This window comes from Syzygium oleosum, unplaced genomic scaffold (genome assembly GCF_021117445.2).
Source record: "Syzygium oleosum isolate NSW1041296 unplaced genomic scaffold, Sole_v2.1 Sole_v2.10, whole genome shotgun sequence".
Taxonomy (NCBI): Eukaryota; Viridiplantae; Streptophyta; class Magnoliopsida; order Myrtales; family Myrtaceae; genus Syzygium; species Syzygium oleosum.
The window spans coordinates 7,218,497-7,237,818 of record NW_026607494.1 but is presented as its reverse complement, the minus strand read 5'-3'; the positions used below and the strand labels follow the sequence as shown (position 1 = coordinate 7,237,818).

Here is a 19,322-nt window from a genome sequence, read left to right as displayed (position 1 = left end):
AAGAGGTCCATGATTGATCATCGGGGATGCAAGTAGAAGGTCCATCGACGTTTGGTGGTAAGCACAAGGTGGAAATGAAAGCAAATTGTGAACTCCGAAATTGCTCCAAGGATCGTTGCCGAATCTTAATGACACGACGACGGCGACGGCGACGGCAAATACACTTTCCTTATCCTTTCTTACGGTGTCTTTCTGCGAACCTCCATTGAAAGGTCGCTTCGCTCTTTCTTCTTCGTCACCACGCCACCACTCGATTCGAAAGGAGACCGTTCTCGGTCGAAAGAAATTGATTGAAACACCACTTGCGATTAATAAATTCACACATATAAGACATCAAAGAAACGCAAAATCTAGCATAAATGAGTACGGGTGATGCCTGTATCGTCACATGAATGACCCGTTCTTTTTGACTTTGTTCTTTTTGTGAATTGATAAATCTAATCACGGACAGTCGTACCCCTCTCTCCCTCCCTCTCCCTTTCGGAGTTTCAGCCACTCTTTCTTCCCTTCTTCAGCTTCCGGATGGGAGGGATCTAACCTATATCTCTCCCTCCCCTCCCTCTTTGGTTGATTTTTCTTCTATTTTCTCTTATTTCTTACTCTACTATACGTGTGGGAGCTCTGCTTTCCCGGTATTAAATCTGAGAGCTTTTGTCTCTCGATTTAATTTTAAATTTAGGAGTTTTAATGAATTAGTATATCACCTCCAATTTCAATGGTGTTCATAGAAACTCCGGTGTCACATTCATGCTAGAAGTTTTGGTGTCTAACACTTGCTAAAGGCTTACTCTCACAGGTATCAGATCTGAGCTTGTTCAATATGTTGTTATTGTCTCCATACGTTGATGGTGTGAGACGCCGAACCTAAGTGCATACCACTAAAAGGCAAAACCATATCTACAGTGGAGATTTTGATATATGCTCATCACTAATGATGATGTGTTATTTGTTGATAGGCCGCCGATTTTTTTGCTTGGATGCAGTCATAGATTTGTTCTTGAAGGATGAACGTGTGCTTACCCTTGCCAATCATGCTCTAATGATATGCCTTGATTCCTGGATTTTAGTTTGTTTTGTAGCTTTATGGGATTTCTTTATTGTGGTGATTTTTGGAATTTCCTATAAATCTCTTCATGTATCATTTGGTAATGAACAAAAATTTCTTTCGACAAAAAAAAACAAAAATCAAATTATGGACTGTGGATTCCACCTCCCTCCGACCAATCGAAGATTGATAGTTAGAAAAGATATGCTCACGTTGGTAATTTTTAGCCATATCAAGAAAGGAAAATCTAAGTTTCTTCCTTCTTAGCTTAATTAGCTCACTCCATCTCAGTCATCGCTCCATCACGACCGCTCTTGATTCCAACTCATCACTATCGTATCGCCCGTGGTGGTTCTACCCGACCTCTCCTCTCTCCTTCCCTCAACAGGTCATACCGGAGCGACAATGATCTACGTCATGAAACGGAGCAACTAAGCACTACAAAAACGAGCAGGAAGAGAAAGACCGAGAGAGCTACCGTAGATATAGATTTGTTTTAGGCTCCATTTGTTTCACGGAAAACGAACGATTTTGATAATATTTTCCTAGAAAAAAGATCGCTTGTATCGCTTAAAAAACGAACGAACGAACGAAAAATATTTTCATCGTTCACGAAAATGTCTAGACGTAAATTGTTGTCGATAGTGAAAAATATCTTCCATCCACTAATTATTTCAAACGATAGAAATAATCGTTTTGGGGAATATATATTTCAAATCATTCACTCTTCTCGAAACAAATTGATCGTCGATCATAAATATCATAAATAATACTTGTAAAGGAACAACGCGTACGTTAAATAAAAAAAGAAAAATTGGCTAGAGGAAAACACGAGCGGTTTTGTAATTGTGCTAGAGGGGACACGTCCAACAAAGTACGAACCCGAGCAATTTCCCCGGTTTTTGTCGTGGGCCGGGCTCGGGCCCACTCCACGCGTAACCCTGCGACTGTTGCTGACGGCGACGGCGACAGCGACGTTGGAAGCTTCACGTTATCCTTAACTCCTAAGCATTTGTCCGACCAAAAAAATAAAAAAATAAAAAAAATAAAAATAAATCCTAAGCATTTGAAGAAGCTTCGTTACCCTTTTTTTTTTTCTAGTCTTTTTTCTTTCTCTCCAAAACAAAAAGGTGAAAACTTATGTAGAAAAACTATTGATGGGAGGAAAACGAGATGGCTAAAAGATTTTTACCACATATTATGTGGAGCATCGAGCCTGATTTTCGAGTGATTTACAACGGGTCGGTGTCTAGATCCGGACGGGCTTAATGTGCGTTGAAGTTCGACGCGTTATTATATCTGAGAGTCGCTTAGGTTCTAAATGTGTCCCAGATAGTAGGGGTGTCAAAGACCAAATTGAAAATCGAACCAAAACTAGAACCTGATCTAAATCGAACCAGTTTGGTTTTGTTCGGTTTCGGTTCGGATCATGAAAAAATAACTGTTGCTTTTTTCCGGTTAGGATTATTTTGGTTCGGTTCACCAAACCGAACTAAAATTCTCGACAAAAACTGAATGCTCTTTCTCACCTCTCTCAAAATCGCCAAGAGAAACCCTAATATCCAATTTTTTTATCTGAACCGATCAGATCCGAATAGAATGAGTTTTCGGTTCGATTCATATTCGGTTCAATCCAAGGATACACACTAACAGTTCAGTTCGGATTTTCGAAAAACCCGAACCGAACCGAACCGTTGAGGTGTCCCGAGTAAGATGTCCGTCGCTTCTGATTGATCTGAGCCTGTGGTTAACGCTTCTTGATTAAGAAAAATCATTTCTTTTTCGCGAGCATTAGCTTTGACATGATCAAGAAAATATATTTTATTTAACACTTAGTGGCCCTTGAGCTCGGCATGGGCCACCACGGCCCATAACTCCAAGCCCATCGGCTATGACTTTGTGTCTTTTTTTGGGCTACTTTATTATTTGATTCCCGGTTAAAATGATGCCTTTGTTTTTTTGTTTTTCTATTTATTTAGATAAGGCTTTAAATCAATCATCGAAAGTGGACCCTCAATTACTACAAGCACAAACAAACAGAGAAAATTAGCACAGATCTTGCAAGAAAACTTCAAAAAATGGGATTTTCAGGCTTCGCAGGATGGAAAAAACAAGGAACCATCAGCTTCTCTTACCTGGGTCACGCCGGAGAAATGAGAACTGAAAATTAACGTTGACGGCGCTCTTGGGGAGGGAACGACTGACGGTGCCGTTGCATGCATATGTCGAGATTTCACTAGGAGCCTCGTCGCCGGTCACACCATCTCGGTAAAGGCCTCCACTCCAGCACAAGTCGAAACCCTAGCTTTGCTCGAAGGTCTTCGGCTCGTACATAGAAGGAGTTTGGGTAGAGTTTGTATTCGGTCAGACCGACTAGATTTGATACGTGCTCTTATCTCCGCAGATCAGTTCCCATGGGACGCGCGTTTGCTTATCAAGGAATGCACTTCCCTTCTCGCGGGCCTTCCGTATGTTATGCTTGAATTCGGCCCAAGAAGCTCTAATATGGTTGCTGATCGGGTTGCGAAATCTCATAAGAATCGGTGTCTTCCTCGTGACTGGATTTCTTTACCCCCACAAGCCCTTTGGGCTTTGCTATGTAAGGATGCTCCCTCTGCGGGCCCCGTTGGTTAGAACTTATATGATATAAATAAAAGTCTCGTTTTCGACAAAAAAAAAAAAAACAAACAGATGATGTCACGTGCTCTACACTCTAGATAATGACGTAAATGACAAACAACAACGTACTTAGAAAATATCTTTGCTTGTTAATTTTCCAGATATTTTAGGAGATGTATACACACGTATCAAATGAAATCACTTAGGCAATGTTTGGTTGTTTTGATTTCTAACCGGGATAAGATTGAATAAAATAATATATGAAATACGGGGATTTGCCATATCTTCTCCATTGTTTGGTCAATTCCGGTGATAAAGTTGGAGATTTTCATGTCGTATACTGTCCATTATTTGATAGGAATTGCATATCAGTGCAAATGAACTCGAAAATGTACGGCGGATATCGCAGGAGTCTCACAAGCACAAATGGAGACAACCTCCGGTGATTAGCCCATGAATTATTTTTCACGTTTGTGTAGTATTTATTTCAGTATAAATAATTCCCCGAATCATGTCCCGTTTCATATGAATCTTCCTCTTTTGAAAGAAAAACAGAGAGGGAATTTCTTCTATAATGTCCTGTTGAAGTGGCTATCATCTTGGTTCTGACCGGGCCATAAAGGTACAGGGAATCTAAATGCAAAGTCACTCGATACCAAATCCAACTCGGTCCTAGGAACTGTCAAGAATCACAAAATCTCTGAGAAGTACAGTGCTACTGCTTATACGCCATTTACATCCTCGGATTTAGTATTTGGGGACAACCTCAATCCGTGGCCATTTAGATTTTCCTCACGACGAGTCTCATCCCGTGTTCCGGCACCAACACCATCCTGAAAACCGGGGAGTGTCGATATTCAGGAGACAGCGCGAACGAGAACCGGGACAGGACGAGGGCGAGGACGATCTTCATCTCCATCATCGCGAAAGTCTGTCCCAGGCACAATCTGCTCCCGTACCCGAACGGCACATACGCCTGAGGATGCTTGCAAGCCTCGGACACCCCGTTCTTGAACCTCTCCGGCTTGAACTCGTTGGCGTCCGGACCCCAGTTCTCAGGGTCCCGGTGCAGCGCGGGGATCGATGTCCAGAGGATGACGCCTTTGGGCACGTTGATCTCTCCCAGCTTGATATCTGTCATGGTTTCTTTCACCAGTATGATCCCGGGGCAATAGAGGCGCAATGTCTCATGAATCACCATGGTTAGCTGCATAACAAAATTCACCAGGAGAAATGAGCTGTAAGAGTCGAGATAATGCCGCGAGGAAGGACCAATGATTGACTATTAGGGCGACGGTATTCAATCTTTAAGATTGCAGTAATTTAACGTGTAAGAGGTTTTCAAATCGAAAGTATAGAACTGATCCTCTGATTTGAGTTCCTGCAAGGTTCCCAGACCGGTAGGCCAAGCCCTCGTGATGTCTAAAAGCCGAAAACACTTACGACTTTAAGCTTCCGAAGAGTATCAAAGTCTAGGGAACCACGATGACAAAGTCGAACTCCGCAGAATTCCAAGATCTCAGCACGAATGCGGTCCTGCCACTCGGGGTGCACTGCGAGCAGCATCAAACTCCAGGAGATGGTCGTAGCTGTCGTCTCATGACCTGCAAAGTAGATATTCTTGCAACTGTCTACGACAAAACTATCGCATGCTTTCTCATTCATGGCGCCGTCGACATCAGCACTCTCAAGGATCATTTGCAACAGGTCCTTCTCGGGCTTTAGAGCCTTCCGGTTTTCTTCCTGGCGAGCTCTAACCATCTTCAGTATCAGCAAGTCGACCTCTTCCCCTATCCTCCATAAGTTTCTATTCGCCTTGGAAGGGAGAAATCTAGAGCACGCCGTAAAAGGGAAAATCCTTTACCACTATAATTAATCCGTTTAGTACACGGAGACCAAACATCAAGAGAACTACCTACCGAAGATTGTGGAATCCGAACAACCGATCGGGTTTTGCTAAGGCATGCTGAAGGGTCCTCAGTTTGGCGAAAATCTGCTTACCTTCCGAGTAAGAACTGCCAAAACATGCCCTTGCGATGACATTGGCGGACAGACTGTTCAAGTCTTCAGTTATATACATGTCGGCCACTGTCCCGTTGCTCTGTAAAATCATACTTTCCCATTTCTCGATCATTGTCATGGCCGAGTCCACCATCAAATCCATCATGCCCTGCATACAAACCATCTCCCGTTTCACGTTGCAGCAGTAAACACATTTTTGTGCTATATGATCGTCAAACAATACAGTTGAACATCGAAGTACTACCAAATCCCCATTTATACCAACTGAACAGATCGAGTTCACGTCAATATCTTTTTACCTTAACTTTGTCGAGGAAGAATTGGGGAGCAATTAGTTTTCTCTGAGAAGTCCAATTTTGCCCGGTGACCCTCATAATGCCCTTGCCGAATAAAGGATTCGGCGTCTTTACTATGGTCGAGGGCTTATCCAAATCCAAAGGCTTATGTAAGTTCAAAAACTTAACTAAATCCGGCCTATTCATGTACAAGTTCAGCTTCTGCCTCGTCGAGTACATATACAGCGAGCCTGCATAGAAAAACCAGTACATAAATCCGAGATGGAACAAGCTTCAGGCCGTCCTCTGAATTCATCAGAGCGGACACTATGGCATGTTAGGGAAAATTCATGTGGGATCACTTATCGAAGTCATCTATTACATCAATGTTATCTGAAAATTCACTAGCCAATGAATATGGCCATCTATATTATCAAGATCAAGAGTTTCCTGATATGCAGTGATCATTAAAAGAACTAAGGACCTTCAAGTGATCTATTGATACTCGTGTTATAGAGCAGCGACTTCGTTCGACATAATTTTAAGGCTAAAGCGAACGCTCGAGGGTTGGAACAACAGGACATGGTTGCTTCGAAGCAAGGGAGTGAGAAACTTAATCGACATGGCGACGAATTCAGGGATAATATCTTGTCTGATACCCATGTTGAATCATGCCAGATCGTGATCAACCTATCTATACCTCGAGCTTGTAGATAAATTAAGCGCGGTCAAACAGTTAATTAAAAGTTACATGGCTCTCTAGATCACCTATCTTTGTATGGTCAATAGTCGACTGGGTGATTGCTACATTGAGTGATACTAAGCTTATTGTCGTTGTGGCAGTGCTTCGACTGCTGAGCATGCCAAGGAAGATGTAGTGTCGATTTGAGGACAACGCAACTCATGATCACGTGAATTATCGGATCTCATCAGTCTAGCCAATTTGTTTCAGACAGGAGCCATCTCATCTCACGGACTTGCAGTAACATACAACAAGCTACATTTCACAAGAAAACGCACTCCGGTCTGCGGAGAAGATAACGCTATACCAAATCGTTCTGACAGAAACAAATCCAGGATCCAACGGCGCAGAAAATAACAAGGGCCCGTGACTTGCAAAATAAAAGTATGCATTAGTTCTTCCCTAAAAGTAGGAGAAGAAGAACGAAGAGGCATTACCGTAGCGGAGAGCCCAGTGGTGGAGATACGGGAAGATGGAGTGAGCCCAGTCGTGAGAGACTCGGCCTCTAGGGAGCGGCTCAGGCTCGCACCGGGTCGCGATGCTTCGCATCTCGGCAATGTTGCCGTGGAAAAGGCGCGGCGGCGGTCCGGTTATGCCTTGCTCCGAGAGCTTCCTTCTCAGCCTTCTGTGATTCAGCCACAGTATGTTGCACAGATGAAGCACGAAACTGCATACAATCATCACCCCAAAGGACCAACATATCTCCACCAGGAAGAGTCGTCTCATTCTCTCTCTCTCTCTCTCTCGCTCTCTCTCTCTCTCTCTATGGGCAGCAATTGATGATGAATGGCTTTTGCTTTACAAGTGAGTCTTATATAACAGCCAAAAACGGTCTGATACGTCACTTAGTATCCAAGTCTTACATTTCTCTTAATTAAGAAAGGGTTTGGTGAGCATTTATCTTAATTAATGAAGGGTTTGGTCCATCACATGCTAGGAAAGCAGGCAATGCCTGAAATATCTTACTATTTTTGTTGGCATACACCGTCCCGGGAATGCCCGGCCGAGAGGATCCCGTCTCTTCACCAGTCGTCTGTAGTATCCTTGGAAAGCGAAAGGATGCTCTGTTGCCAGCAAATTTTGGACCATTTAAAATGCATAAACATCATTAATTTTTAATCTTCTAAAAGGATAACCCATGAGATTTTGGATTGACCAAGAAAGTTTTGCTTCTCTATGGCCTAATTCCCTAAAAACCCCCCAACTTTAGATCTAATCCCAGTGAACTTTTTTTTTATCTAAAAAAAAAACCCTAAAATTTAGATTCAGTCCCAAATATACCTTGAAATATTTTTTTTCTAAGAAAAAAATCACCAATTTTCACTGCAGTCTCAAATTTGCCCCAATTAGTCCTCTGTCAAAAAATCGCTATTAATCGTCCCTAATTTTCATATCGTAGAACAATTTCATTTTGGAGATAATTTTTTACGTCACCTTGCTTATGTGAATTAATCGATGTGGAAATGCTATGTCAAGTTGAGACTAGACCACGGGGTAGATTTAAGAATATATTGAAAATTTGTGGTTTATTTTAGAAAAAAAAATCGGGGCAGATTTATGACTTGACCTAAAGTTTGGGAGGTCTTTTTTTTTTTCTGAGATATAAAAAAATTCGGAACAGAATTGGGATTGGATTTAAGGTCGTGGGGTTTTCTAAGGGAATTAAGCCATATTTCTATTATATATAGTCTTGGAATCGAGTCTAGTTGGAAAACAAAAGTAAAATTCTGAATGCACCAGGCCGTGGCCGACGTGGAGAAGCGGACTTTTTAAAAAATGCCAAGAGAGGTGGAGCCAATCGAGGTGCGCGGAAATTGACATGCCCGGAGAAGTGGACCGAGGAAGGTGCGCGAAACTTGCATTGTGTATGATGTGTGTGAGTAGTGCACCCTTTGTACTTTAGCCATTGGGCTAGGCAAGTCCAATTAAATGGCCAAATATTAGTTAAACGATATATAATGAATTTTGTTGGTATCGAGTCGTGTTCGTATAGTGCAAAATTTGGATCCTCTAGTTTAAATTTGTATTTCCCAGAAATCGACCGTACCGACCGAATCCTTCGGCGCAATTAGTGGACAACCCCAAAACATTATCAAGTACTATAAAATACTCTCAAAAATTCTCTTTTTCCTTGAACGGCTAAGGATTTTTTTTTGGCCAATACCTTTTACATATATAACTACCAATATAGTTTGCAAATTAGCAATTTTTGTGTTGAATTACCAACTTATATTTACTTAACTTGTTAATGTTTCGAATTTGCCAACTACCCTTTCTTTCATTTGTCCAAAGGCCCTTGGTCGGTCACTTTTCCGGGGCCAGGATGAAGTTTTCGAAGTTCTAAAAAGGAGATCTTTCTAGATTAGAGCGGCTTTACCAACTTTTATTGTATCGAATTGCCAATTATTTTTAGATTCGCAACTTTGATTTTATATATTAGCCACCATTTGCATGACTTTGTTTTATTTTATCAGCTTTTCTATCGAGTTACCGACTTTTATCAGTCTTGATTAGTGACTCATTACATTTATTAACTTTTTTATTTTTAGAGATTATCGACCTAAATTACCTTGACTTGCCAACTTTTGTCCCATCAAATTATCGACTAGTACTGCATTACCAGCTTTAATTTGAATAACTTACCCACGTTCATTTGATATTTTAATTTAGAAAACCCTATTATTTATAGGCTTTGTTTGCATTTCTCAGCAGCACTTCGAATTTACCAACCGTTTTAGAAATTACCGATCTTAATCAGAGTGATTTATTGACCTTTTTCTCTAATTAAGCTATTGGCCAATTCTTTGTTATCAACTTTAATTTGAGTTACTCGATAAACTTATTTCTTTTTAGTAACCAAATTTTCTTATTTGTTACCAATTTTTATTTACCCTTCTTAATTTGCAGAAAAACCAAGGCATTGTCAAAGGTTGTCCTTATAGGAATCTCCAACCCTAGGTTTTTTGACTCAAAGGACTAGGCTTGGCCGATTGGATTAGGCCTAAGGAGTGAGAAAAGTGGTGGGTTTCTTCTGTGGTCCTCGGAATTCATCAAATTCGTGGAGAATTGAGCGGACACGGATGGGCCTCGTGTTGCCTCGAGCACCAACTTGTTGACCATAAACACACCACGTTTCAAACGAACAAAAAAACGAAAAAGACCACCGACTTTTGCTCGAGAGACGAACACATCCATTATTCCATTTTTCTAGCGGAAATGCTTATGCGGCATATGGCGCGGCTTGCGGAACTAGTCGGGACTGGTGCTTGCACAAAACAACGTTCTGCTTATTTTCGTGATTGCTTTTTCGAACATGAAGGTAGGTAATATTCTGGAGAGCAATTTTGGGGGTTCTCTCGATCACGTTTGGTATTTTTTCAGTCAGAAGTTATGTAACTCCTAGACTATAGAAGTACTTGAAAACCAGACTGGACCAGACCGAACCTGTCATTTCCGGGTGGTCCCCGAGGGGACCAGTTCCATATAAGGAATTGGACTGTACTCCTCAAACCAATCAAGATTTTTTCTTATTTTTTATTTTAAAGCAAACCCTAAATAGAATTTTTTTTTTCTCTTTTAATGTTTGGAAACTCCCACTTATAAAAAATAGAAGAAACCGAAAAAAAGAAAGAAAGAAATCAACCGTTTCGAATTGATCCTAGAACTAAACCGGACCGGTTCCACAAACTAGGAACCGAGCCGGCCTAGTCCAATTCTTGGTGGAAACTGATCCACCCCAAAACTGATTACCCCTACTAAACTATGATCAAACTATAGTGTATGGAAATTCTCAAAACTAAAATTACCCAAAAGAGGATATTACGTGATTCATCATCTATCAACAAAATGTAGCTATTTCCACTCTCTCCCCACTTTCTTCACCTTCCACGGTGGTTTAGCGAAAGCGACAGCCATCGACTTGCGTCGGAATCATTCAATGCACCGCATTAATTTTCCACGAGCTCGACCGCCGGTCAAAAGGCCGTTCGGTCAACGATTTCTTTTTGTATTCTCCACGGATCTCTCTACTCTTCAAAAGCACATTTCTAATCAACGCATGAATATGCTCTTCCAGAAGGACTAATAAGAATCGCTGATGAAATAAGAACAGTACTAAGAAAATAGGGAGAGAATTCAACGTGGGTAACCATGGAAAGATCAAGAAACAAGCATCAGGACTCGCGAGCGATCCGACGTACCTGTCTGGTCCAGCAAGTTTTTCACGATCGAAGATCAAACGTTGGTACATTGGAACGATTATTATAGGCGGAGGAATTTTATTACAAAGTGAAAGACGACGACGATCGCAGCTCGTCTGCGATGATGACTAATGGAGAAATTTTCTACGGAGGCTCAAGAGCTCTTGACCAGGACGCTCCGCATCATGTCCTTGAACTCGAAGAAGTCGACGCGGCCGTCGTCGTTCCGGTCGACGGTGGTGATCATCCGCTCGACCCGCCCCATCTCCTCCCCCTCCGGCATCCCCAGCTTGGCCAGCACCGCCTGCAGCTCCCGGGCGCAGATGAACCCGTCGCCGTCCTCGTCGAACACCTTGAACGCCTCGGTCAGGTCCGCCTCCTCCCGCGACGGCGACCCCGCCTCGGCCGCGGCCTCGTCTCCTCCGCCGCCGAAGAAGGCCTCGTCGATGGACTGGTGCAGGGCGACGAAGTCCTCGAACCGGAGGCCGTCGCTCCCGGGCTTGATGTGGGCGCGGAGGATGGACTCGAGGTCGGAGAGGTCGGCGTCGAGGCCGAGGAGGGCGAGGGCCTGGGAGAGCTCCTTCGGGGTGATGAGGCCGTCGCCGTTCTTGTCGAAGAGGTCGAAGATGCGGCGGAGGCGGAGGGAGTTGAGGCTCGGGGAGTGGAGGCGGAAGGAGGCCGACTTGGCGCCGAGCGCCGGGCGGCGGGAAGGCGAGGAGCCGTTGGTCCGAGTCGCCGGAGCAGCAACCTCCATGTTCGGGGCTCGGTTTTCTTCAGAGGGGGAGAACGATGGCGTATGGACGATGGGATTCTTTTCTCTCTGTGCATGATCGCTTTTATGGGCATGTGCGCGGAACGACTACCGCGCGTTTGACCCTTCCTCCTCTCTTCTTCATTTCCTGGAACCACAAAGGCAAACTCGCTTTTCGCTGTCGTTTCTCCTCCGCTTTAAGTCGTCGTGTTGGGGCTCCCCTTTCTTTCTTCCTCTCCGAAAGTTCGATTCGGATGTCGATCCGTGGGGGCCCCGATGATCCTAGACGCGATCGGGACCCATGTGGACTCTCGCTCGATCTAGCGCGCACGTGGATTTGGACTCACTGCGAGCGCTAAAGGATTTCCCGCCGCTATTGTGTAGCATTCGATGCAAATTTGTTTTGAATGCTAGAAGGGTTATCTCGACAAAGATTCGATCGCTTCAAATTCTCCTTATTCCGATTCCCATCGGGTACGAACGTACGCCCAAATATCTCTCCCTTTGATATGAGTTAGCCAACGTTCCACGGCCGCGGCTCGTTGACCCAATCAAGCTCCCTCCATTTGACTGACCATTGCCTAGGCGCGCAATTAAAGAGAATCCCGTTTTCGAAGCGTGGTCGTCCGCCCAAGTTGTCGACTCCCGTCAATTCGGGACGTTAACTGAACGGGGCGTGTCGTGCAAACGTGGGCTCGTCTCATGTACGGGAGAACAAGAAAGTTGGGGGTAATGTGAAAGGAGAAAAAAACCGAAGACGTGAAGGCGAAGGACTTCTGCAAAATCGTAAGGAAAGATGTTCGAGTGGTGGTGGGGGCGGGCCCAACAAGAACCGTCGTAAGCGTTGGCTTTGTTGCCCTTTTGAAAGTGAGGACAATGATGATGCCATCTAGGAAAGGAGAGAAATCACTGTAATTTCATGTGCAAAAGCGACGAGGCGTGACAAACCGCAGCTGCTTTCTCTCAGCACCTCTAGTATAGGGAGGCCCACGCCTTCCGTAGGCTGTTTAATTTAAGTTATCCGCTATTATATAGTTGATCATTGAGCGGGCTCGGACCGGATCTTAAGGTCAATACTAAACTTTCCCGAGCTCGTCATGATAAAATTCGCGCACACGGATCTTCGAACCCGGGGGCCACTTTCGCTCGGGCCTAATCGAGTCCAGCCGGGCTTTCTCGCGAAACGCCTTTATTCAAGCCTACTCGAAAAAAGTCTCTATGTCCTCATGGGTCTAAGCGGGGCGCTGGGCTCATGATCGAGTCTGATATTTACTATGTTCACTCGAAATTCAGAATTGGATATTAAGAGAGAGTGGTTCCAAAATCGGTCTATGTTCCACCTGGAGCATGAAACCTATCCGTCGGAACTGGTTTCCAAATTTTTGAAATCCGGAACCTACTCCACATATTTTGAAATGTGAAACCTACGCTATTACAATTTTCAGGATCTACTCAAGTTCCACGTGTACTTATTATTGAATAACTGCCGTAAATCACCACCTCTAGTGATTAACATTTGCCGTTATAATCTACTGATCACAACTCATATTTAGATATACAAGGAATATGAAAATATTAATAAAGTAAAAGCTTCAATCATGGATATCGCCAGAAATGAAATCTCGAACCAGTAGCTCTACAATACACACAGACGCCATGAAATACCGCGTAATTGGGCGAAAACATAAAACAATAAAAATACAAAACCTTGTTCCAAGTTCCAGGTTCCACTTCCTACATGTCGAAGCTGGTCCTCCAATTTCTGAAATCTGAAACCTACCTTGTATACCTCACCCCACCGGTTCTCCAATTTCCGTAACCACCCTGAAACTATGCTCATCCCGAGTAGACGTCGGATGGTTACTTAATCGCAATTTCACAATCTTTCCGTTTAGCACGCCACTCGTTATTCGATGGCGTGGCGCGGACCACGGAAGCTTTCGGTCCGAATAAGCAACGAGTCATCGGCAACGCATCACCGTCATCCGATCTTTCCGAGAACCCAAAAGAGGAAGACGCGATTTCTGAAATTTCTCCGAACCCGGCAGAAAATAAAGCCAAGGAACGCGTCGAAGGTCTTTGTGGCTGCAGCGTGCGAAATCTCTGGAAATGGTGGGACCCCCCTCCCTCCTCTCGGTCGTCGTCATCATCGCCACCGTCAATCGGTCCGAGGGGAATTCGGGATCCGACGGCGGATGAGGCGCGAGCGACCAGGAAGGCACGCCGTGTCCGTTTTCTCCTCCTCCCTCCCTACTGCTGCTGAAACGACAGAGCAGGAGGAAAGCGGCCCTCTTCCGGTTTCGACCTCTTTTGTCTCACTTGGCTGGCCGTCGTCGGGTTCGCCACTCGCCGCTCCACTGCTTCGAAACTCCCACAAGAACTCCAAGAAGACGATCCCCCACGAACCCTCTCGGTCCCGGTCGAGTTCCTGCGAGAGAACGAGGTGCGTCTTCCTTAAATTTGTGTCTCCTCGTTTTGCTACATCCGTGGGGATTACTTGTCGTTTTCTCTGGTTTGTTTTGGGTTCGCGAAGCTTCGACCTTTGATACCCAGTTCCGAAAAGTTCCTCTTTTTGCTCGCGGGGTTCGATTTTTCTCGTTGCGGGTCGATGGTTTCTTGCGAGAACTGTTTTCTTGCATTTTTTGAATTTGGTGGGTGTCTCTGTCGCGATCGATTCTTTTACGGGGGAAGGAGAGGACTAGGGTTTTCGTACCGGCGGAAGCAATTTGTGGGTTTCTGTGTGTTGGTGTTCCAGGACTAGAGCGCTTTGGGTGTTGAGCTAATGCGACCCTTTGTTTTTGTGCTTTTAGCAGCGATTGTTTACTTCCGTTCTGGGGTTTATATGGGTTCTGGAGGAACTGCGGATTTAGCTGGGGACTGTGGAGACTTCACGTGTGCAGAGCCTGTGAAAAGGTTCCATCTTTTAAGAGTTATCGATGCTAAGAAGCAGATCTTGGAGCAAATTGCTGCCATCGGCGAGGAAGATCGAGATAATCTTGGGCCGAATACTCCCGATACGGACAGAGAGGATGGGGACACTTTTGTGAGCCTCAAATCCCCCCTCACTCTGCCGGAGATGATGTTGGAAGTAGATGTCCTCGATTCCTCGAGGGAAAACGATGATCAAGCGCTTGCTCGTGTCGATCAGACCAGTAGCCCTCACACGCCTAAACACAGCGTCTTTGACCCGTTTGCACCTGGTCCGGAAGATTTGTTGCTGGCACCCCGATGCGATAAGCGCCTTGATGAATGGAAAAGCAGCGTCGCGCGCCGCCTCAAATTCGGGGGCTTTGCTAGTAGCTCGGAAGATCGAATTGACATGAACTGTTCGAGCGCTCCATCCGACAAAGAGATTGTTGATTCGGTGTACAATATTATCTTGGAAGTTGTTATCGCGAATCGGATGGAAGAAGTTTCCGCTAGCATTTCAGACTGGGATTTCTCTAAATGCAAGACTCCTCATTCGCTGCCCCTTTTGAATGGCGTTGCTGAGACATGCCCCGGCGCTCCCATGAAGTCTTCAATGGTGTCGAGGAATACCAGTTTGGGCACGTGCAGAAAGCTTCTGTTTTGATCACCATCCGGCTCACGCAGGCTCGACTTAACAGTGGTACTGACTTTATCAAGTAAATGTGCTGATTTATAAACTCTAATCTGTTAGCTTTTCCAGTAGCTTTTTGTTCTAGGAATATGTCGAAATCAAATAACAAGTCTGTGTTACTCTTTGCCCACCATGCTTATGCTGCTTAACTTGTACAGTTAACTCGTGTTCTTGGCATTGCATTCTGGCAAACTTGCCTTTTTCATTGAAGTATATTGCGGTGTAATCTTTCTTCAGCGACCATCATTATAAGCATTTTAGTCTGGAAAAAAAAAGTGCCCATTGTTGCTGATCGCCAGTGGATGAATTGATATCATACCCAAATTTACCAGCTTTTAATGTTGTCGTGTTATTATTTAATTGGGTATAGAGCTTTCCGCATGGATATTGCTTTGGAAAAGCGTCTTGTTTGGTTAGCGAAATTGTGTGACTTTGCAGAAGTTACGGGTTCCATATTACTAAATGGATAATGAACAATGGCATGTGCCTCCCCTCTGGACTCTGTTGAAAGCCCCCTCTGTTTCTAATGTCAAGAGCAGTGACTAGTTCTAAAAGGTCAGGTTTTGCTTCAGGAAGCAGTTCGAATGTGGGACAGAAGAGCTAACATGCTATTCCTAATCTTTTATTGTAAAACTGCCGACATGACGTATGAAACCAAACACAATGAGATACGATGCGTATGACTCATTATAGTCTGTAGATGATACGGTGGACAAAATCGATCTTGTCGAAATTGTGTAGGAACTGTGTTTAAATGTGCATTTAAGTGACTATCCAGCTTAGGTCCTTCCGTTTTGATATGTATTTAATTTGTATGATGCATGATAACTTGACGGATTTTACAGATGAGGATCCTCTATTTCTTAGGGAATCGCAATAAGTGACACATTGGAAGTATGTTAAATTTGACTACATGGTCTTTTAGCGTCTCACGTTCGAATGAACCTCTTGCCTGAGGTATATACTAATCCGTTCAGACAAGAACTCTTGCTCTTACAAAGTCAAAACTTGGTCTCGTACTTGCAATCCTGGCTCAGAATAGTCATTGCCGGCACTCCAATCGTGTACCGGCACTCTGACGTTGCCACCACTTGCCTCTGCAACACGTTCCATAGCCTCACCCTCCCCGGGATCCTCGTCCTGCTCTCGACCACGACTTCCCCACCCAAAACATCCCTCACCAGCGGTGCCACATCCTCCGCCACCACTCTGTCCACCTCCAGCATCAGCCTGCACGGCATCTCTGCCGACTTCCTTGCGGGGATCTCCCCTGAAAGCAGGTCCGCCTCACTGACTTGTCCGCCTCTGTACAAGATGATGCTCTTGCCGGGCCCATGCCTGAAGCCGAAGTGGTTGCGGTTGTGGACGAGGAGGATGAGGTTGAGGGTGACATTGAGCTCGACCTTGAGGACAGGAAATAAGGTGACTTGCGGGGAGATGCCATTGAGGGTGGCAGAGACGAGGCGGGTCGTGGGGTCTCTCGGCTTGAGAAGGGTGAGGGAGAGCACGAGAGAGATGACGGAGAGGAGGAAGAGGAGGAGGAGAGGCGCTGTGAGGAGGAATACGAGGCAACGTCGTCCTCTGATGGAGTTTTGGCCTTCGGCGGCGAAAGCTTGGTCGTTCTTTTCAGTGTTCATGGCTCATTCATAAGTGTTCGTCGCTCGCGAGAGAGAGAGAGAGAGAGAGCGAGAGGTTGGGAGTTGAAACGACAACAGAAAACAACCTGAGGCAGAGAGATGAAGGAGATATAAAGAGAATGACAAGGGACAATGCACATGCATACGCATGAAGAGAGGTTTTCATGGAGCGGTGGGAGGTTGAAACTTTTAATGCACTGGATCACACCTACCAACTGTTACATAACATGCTCTGTATGTATGAGAAACATGTTTCAGGAATACAAAATAGACCCGGCAATAGGTTGCTTGTCGATGGCCGTGGGCTATGGAAGTAGGTGACAGCAAAGAGATGGACGTAGCCATAGCCCTTACATGTATGATCGGGGAAGCGTAGCTTGATAATTCAACGCTCTCACAAAAGCGCAGTTTGATATTGACAAAATGTAGATGTTTCATCATCCAATAATGAGTAAAAATTTCGTTAACCTGGCGGTGGATCTAATGATTTATCCCTCTTACAATTTAATATTCAAACACGGCCTCATTGATATCCCACAAAGCACTCTGTGATTTGAGTAATTGTTTGAGCTTGACTAAAGTCAGTGGATCAAGGCCGACAAAGGGAGCTAGTCAAGTGAGCTTATATAGAAGCAAAATGAAAGGCAATCCATCAAGGAGGTCACGGGCTTGTCTGCAAACAGGGAGACTTGACACTACACGAGCGGAGTTCGACTAGCTCTCATGATGCCTAAAAACGAAATTTCTGGAAGAATAAGATGGAAGACGAATCGGAGCCTTTATCACACGCAGTGCAATGTCTTCATCAGAATCTGCACGTATTCATCCTATTCGTAATAGACTTTGGACTCAATCACATGAAAAATTTCTCCCATGATCAGCACAGTCACTCTCTCATTCTTAGGCTTGCCCATTAACGCTTTATAAGCAGTACTCACCATGCAAGTACTGCTGTCAAACTTGATTTCCAGTGAGTTTCTGATAATCATCAACGAATGGCACTAAACAAGCAACTTCAGAGTTTATCTTGGTCATGCGTCCCCTTCACTTGATGGTGCTTATGCTGGCTTCGTTATAGTAAGACAGGACAGGCAAGACAGAGCAGGACCGGACAACTGAATCATCCTAAAAGCTGTCTTGGCGAGCAGTCAGGGAGAAAAAAAATACATCATCCTAAAAGCTGTTTCTAAGTTGCAGCATTCACACTTTTTCTGTAATAAGAAAAACTACAATCATCATCTAACAAATAGCCCTTGGCTTTCAAAATTACTTGCTACGAAGGCAATAGACAGATGCCCGAATTTGCTGGAGAAACTTAGCAAAAGCCCACAACACCATTATAAGCAAACACGGGACCTATAGAAGTTGCGTGCAAAACCATTTGTTTGTACTTTGATCTAGTTAAATTTCATTGACGCATAGTTGTTTTCTTTACCACCTGTACGATTCACAAGGACTCGAATTCTACTGGAGTTTGACATGCACGATAACTTTAGATTTACCAAGCCGTTCTTTTAGGGGAAGTAGTGCTCCATTAAGACAAGAAACCATTTTATATGCACATTTTGAACGGCGTTAAAATTTACTAGTGCTGCACACTCTTCAGTAACTGGATATGTGTAGATCACCTTTACATGGACAAGAAAAATTTCACTGGGCATTCTATAGAGCCAACAACAAGTCCAACAAGTGTATACATTCCGCAATCAAGACATCCCAGGATCAATCAAACATGCAAAGTCACTCGCCAGATAGGACTCTAGATCGAGTTTAATGCAAAAATAGGGCCAACCAAAAAACAAAATGGTAATGACCAACACAAAAAACTCAGTCATCTTCTACATCAACTACTGGTTCAGAGATAAAATTCTACTTCCTCCAAGAGCTTGCAGGAGGTTCTTACTTCTTATCACGCAGGCAATGCGCAAACTTGCAATTCTTTGCAGCAAGGACAGATCATATATACCAGCAGATACCAACCAAGACAACTGAGAAATGGCATCTAGATCCTAAGTTCCATAACCCAACAAAGGCAAAGAAATATGGCAACAGCTACTTTGACTAAAAACATGCTGTGAAAAATAGAGTGCCTAAATTTCATCAAATCCCACCAGAGCACTGTCGATTCACGAAGATGAAGCCAAAACAATGATGAGCTCTTTTGCTAGAAAAGCTCAATATAAGAGGTGCTTATCAAAGTGGGATGCCAAATATAAGAATCAAGTTCAAGATTAAAAGGGATGCTTATTGATGTGGGATGTCAACTGTGACAATGCCCTGCTATAGCAACTAGTCAATGAACTATATTTGTTTTATTGGTTTTAGGAATGAAACTAGTAAGATACGTAAGAATAAAGCTTGTGCTTGTGAGGTGTCAACTCCTTTAAAAAACTGTTGACAGCAATCAATGGAATAACAAAAAAGATTCATG

The 19,322-nt window shown here is 44.1% G+C and overlaps 4 protein-coding genes across 5 annotated transcripts; 1 reads left to right on the top strand and 3 right to left on the bottom strand.

The window, feature by feature from the left end:
• Positions 1-4,298: 4,298 nt before the first annotated feature.
• On the bottom strand, positions 4,299-7,716 carry LOC115685755 (cytochrome P450 714A1-like). Its single transcript, XM_030610859.2, has 5 exons — positions 7,141-7,716; positions 5,986-6,212; positions 5,584-5,834; positions 5,108-5,495; positions 4,299-4,871 (listed from the first exon to the last, which is right to left on the bottom strand). The coding sequence occupies exons 1-5, from the start codon at positions 7,427-7,429 to the stop codon at positions 4,446-4,448; spliced, it is 1,581 nt and encodes a 526-aa protein (XP_030466719.2). The 5' UTR covers positions 7,430-7,716; the 3' UTR covers positions 4,299-4,445.
• A 3,081-nt stretch (positions 7,717-10,797) lies between these two features.
• Positions 10,798-11,732, bottom strand: LOC115685751 (calcium-binding protein CML42-like). The gene has a single exon (XM_030610855.2). It carries the CDS (start codon positions 11,654-11,656, stop codon positions 11,057-11,059), a length of 600 nt encoding a protein of 199 aa, XP_030466715.1. The 5' UTR covers positions 11,657-11,732; the 3' UTR covers positions 10,798-11,056.
• A 1,994-nt stretch (positions 11,733-13,726) lies between these two features.
• Positions 13,727-15,467, top strand: LOC115685864 (cyclin-dependent protein kinase inhibitor SMR11-like). Of its 2 annotated transcripts, none has more exons than XM_056315129.1 (2): positions 13,727-14,096; positions 14,464-15,467. In XM_056315129.1, the coding sequence occupies exon 2, from the start codon at positions 14,496-14,498 to the stop codon at positions 15,225-15,227; it is 732 nt and encodes a 243-aa protein (XP_056171104.1). In that variant the 5' UTR covers positions 13,727-14,096; positions 14,464-14,495; the 3' UTR covers positions 15,228-15,467. The 2 variants fall into 2 exon arrangements, with proteins under 2 accessions (XP_056171104.1, XP_056171103.1); XM_056315128.1 differs by having other exon boundaries at positions 13,728-14,096; positions 14,467-15,467.
• A 646-nt stretch (positions 15,468-16,113) lies between these two features.
• On the bottom strand, positions 16,114-19,312 carry LOC115685865 (uncharacterized). Its single transcript, XM_056315130.1, has one exon. It carries the CDS (start codon positions 16,889-16,891, stop codon positions 16,256-16,258), a length of 636 nt encoding a protein of 211 aa, XP_056171105.1. The 5' UTR covers positions 16,892-19,312; the 3' UTR covers positions 16,114-16,255.
• Positions 19,313-19,322: the final 10 nt, after the last annotated feature.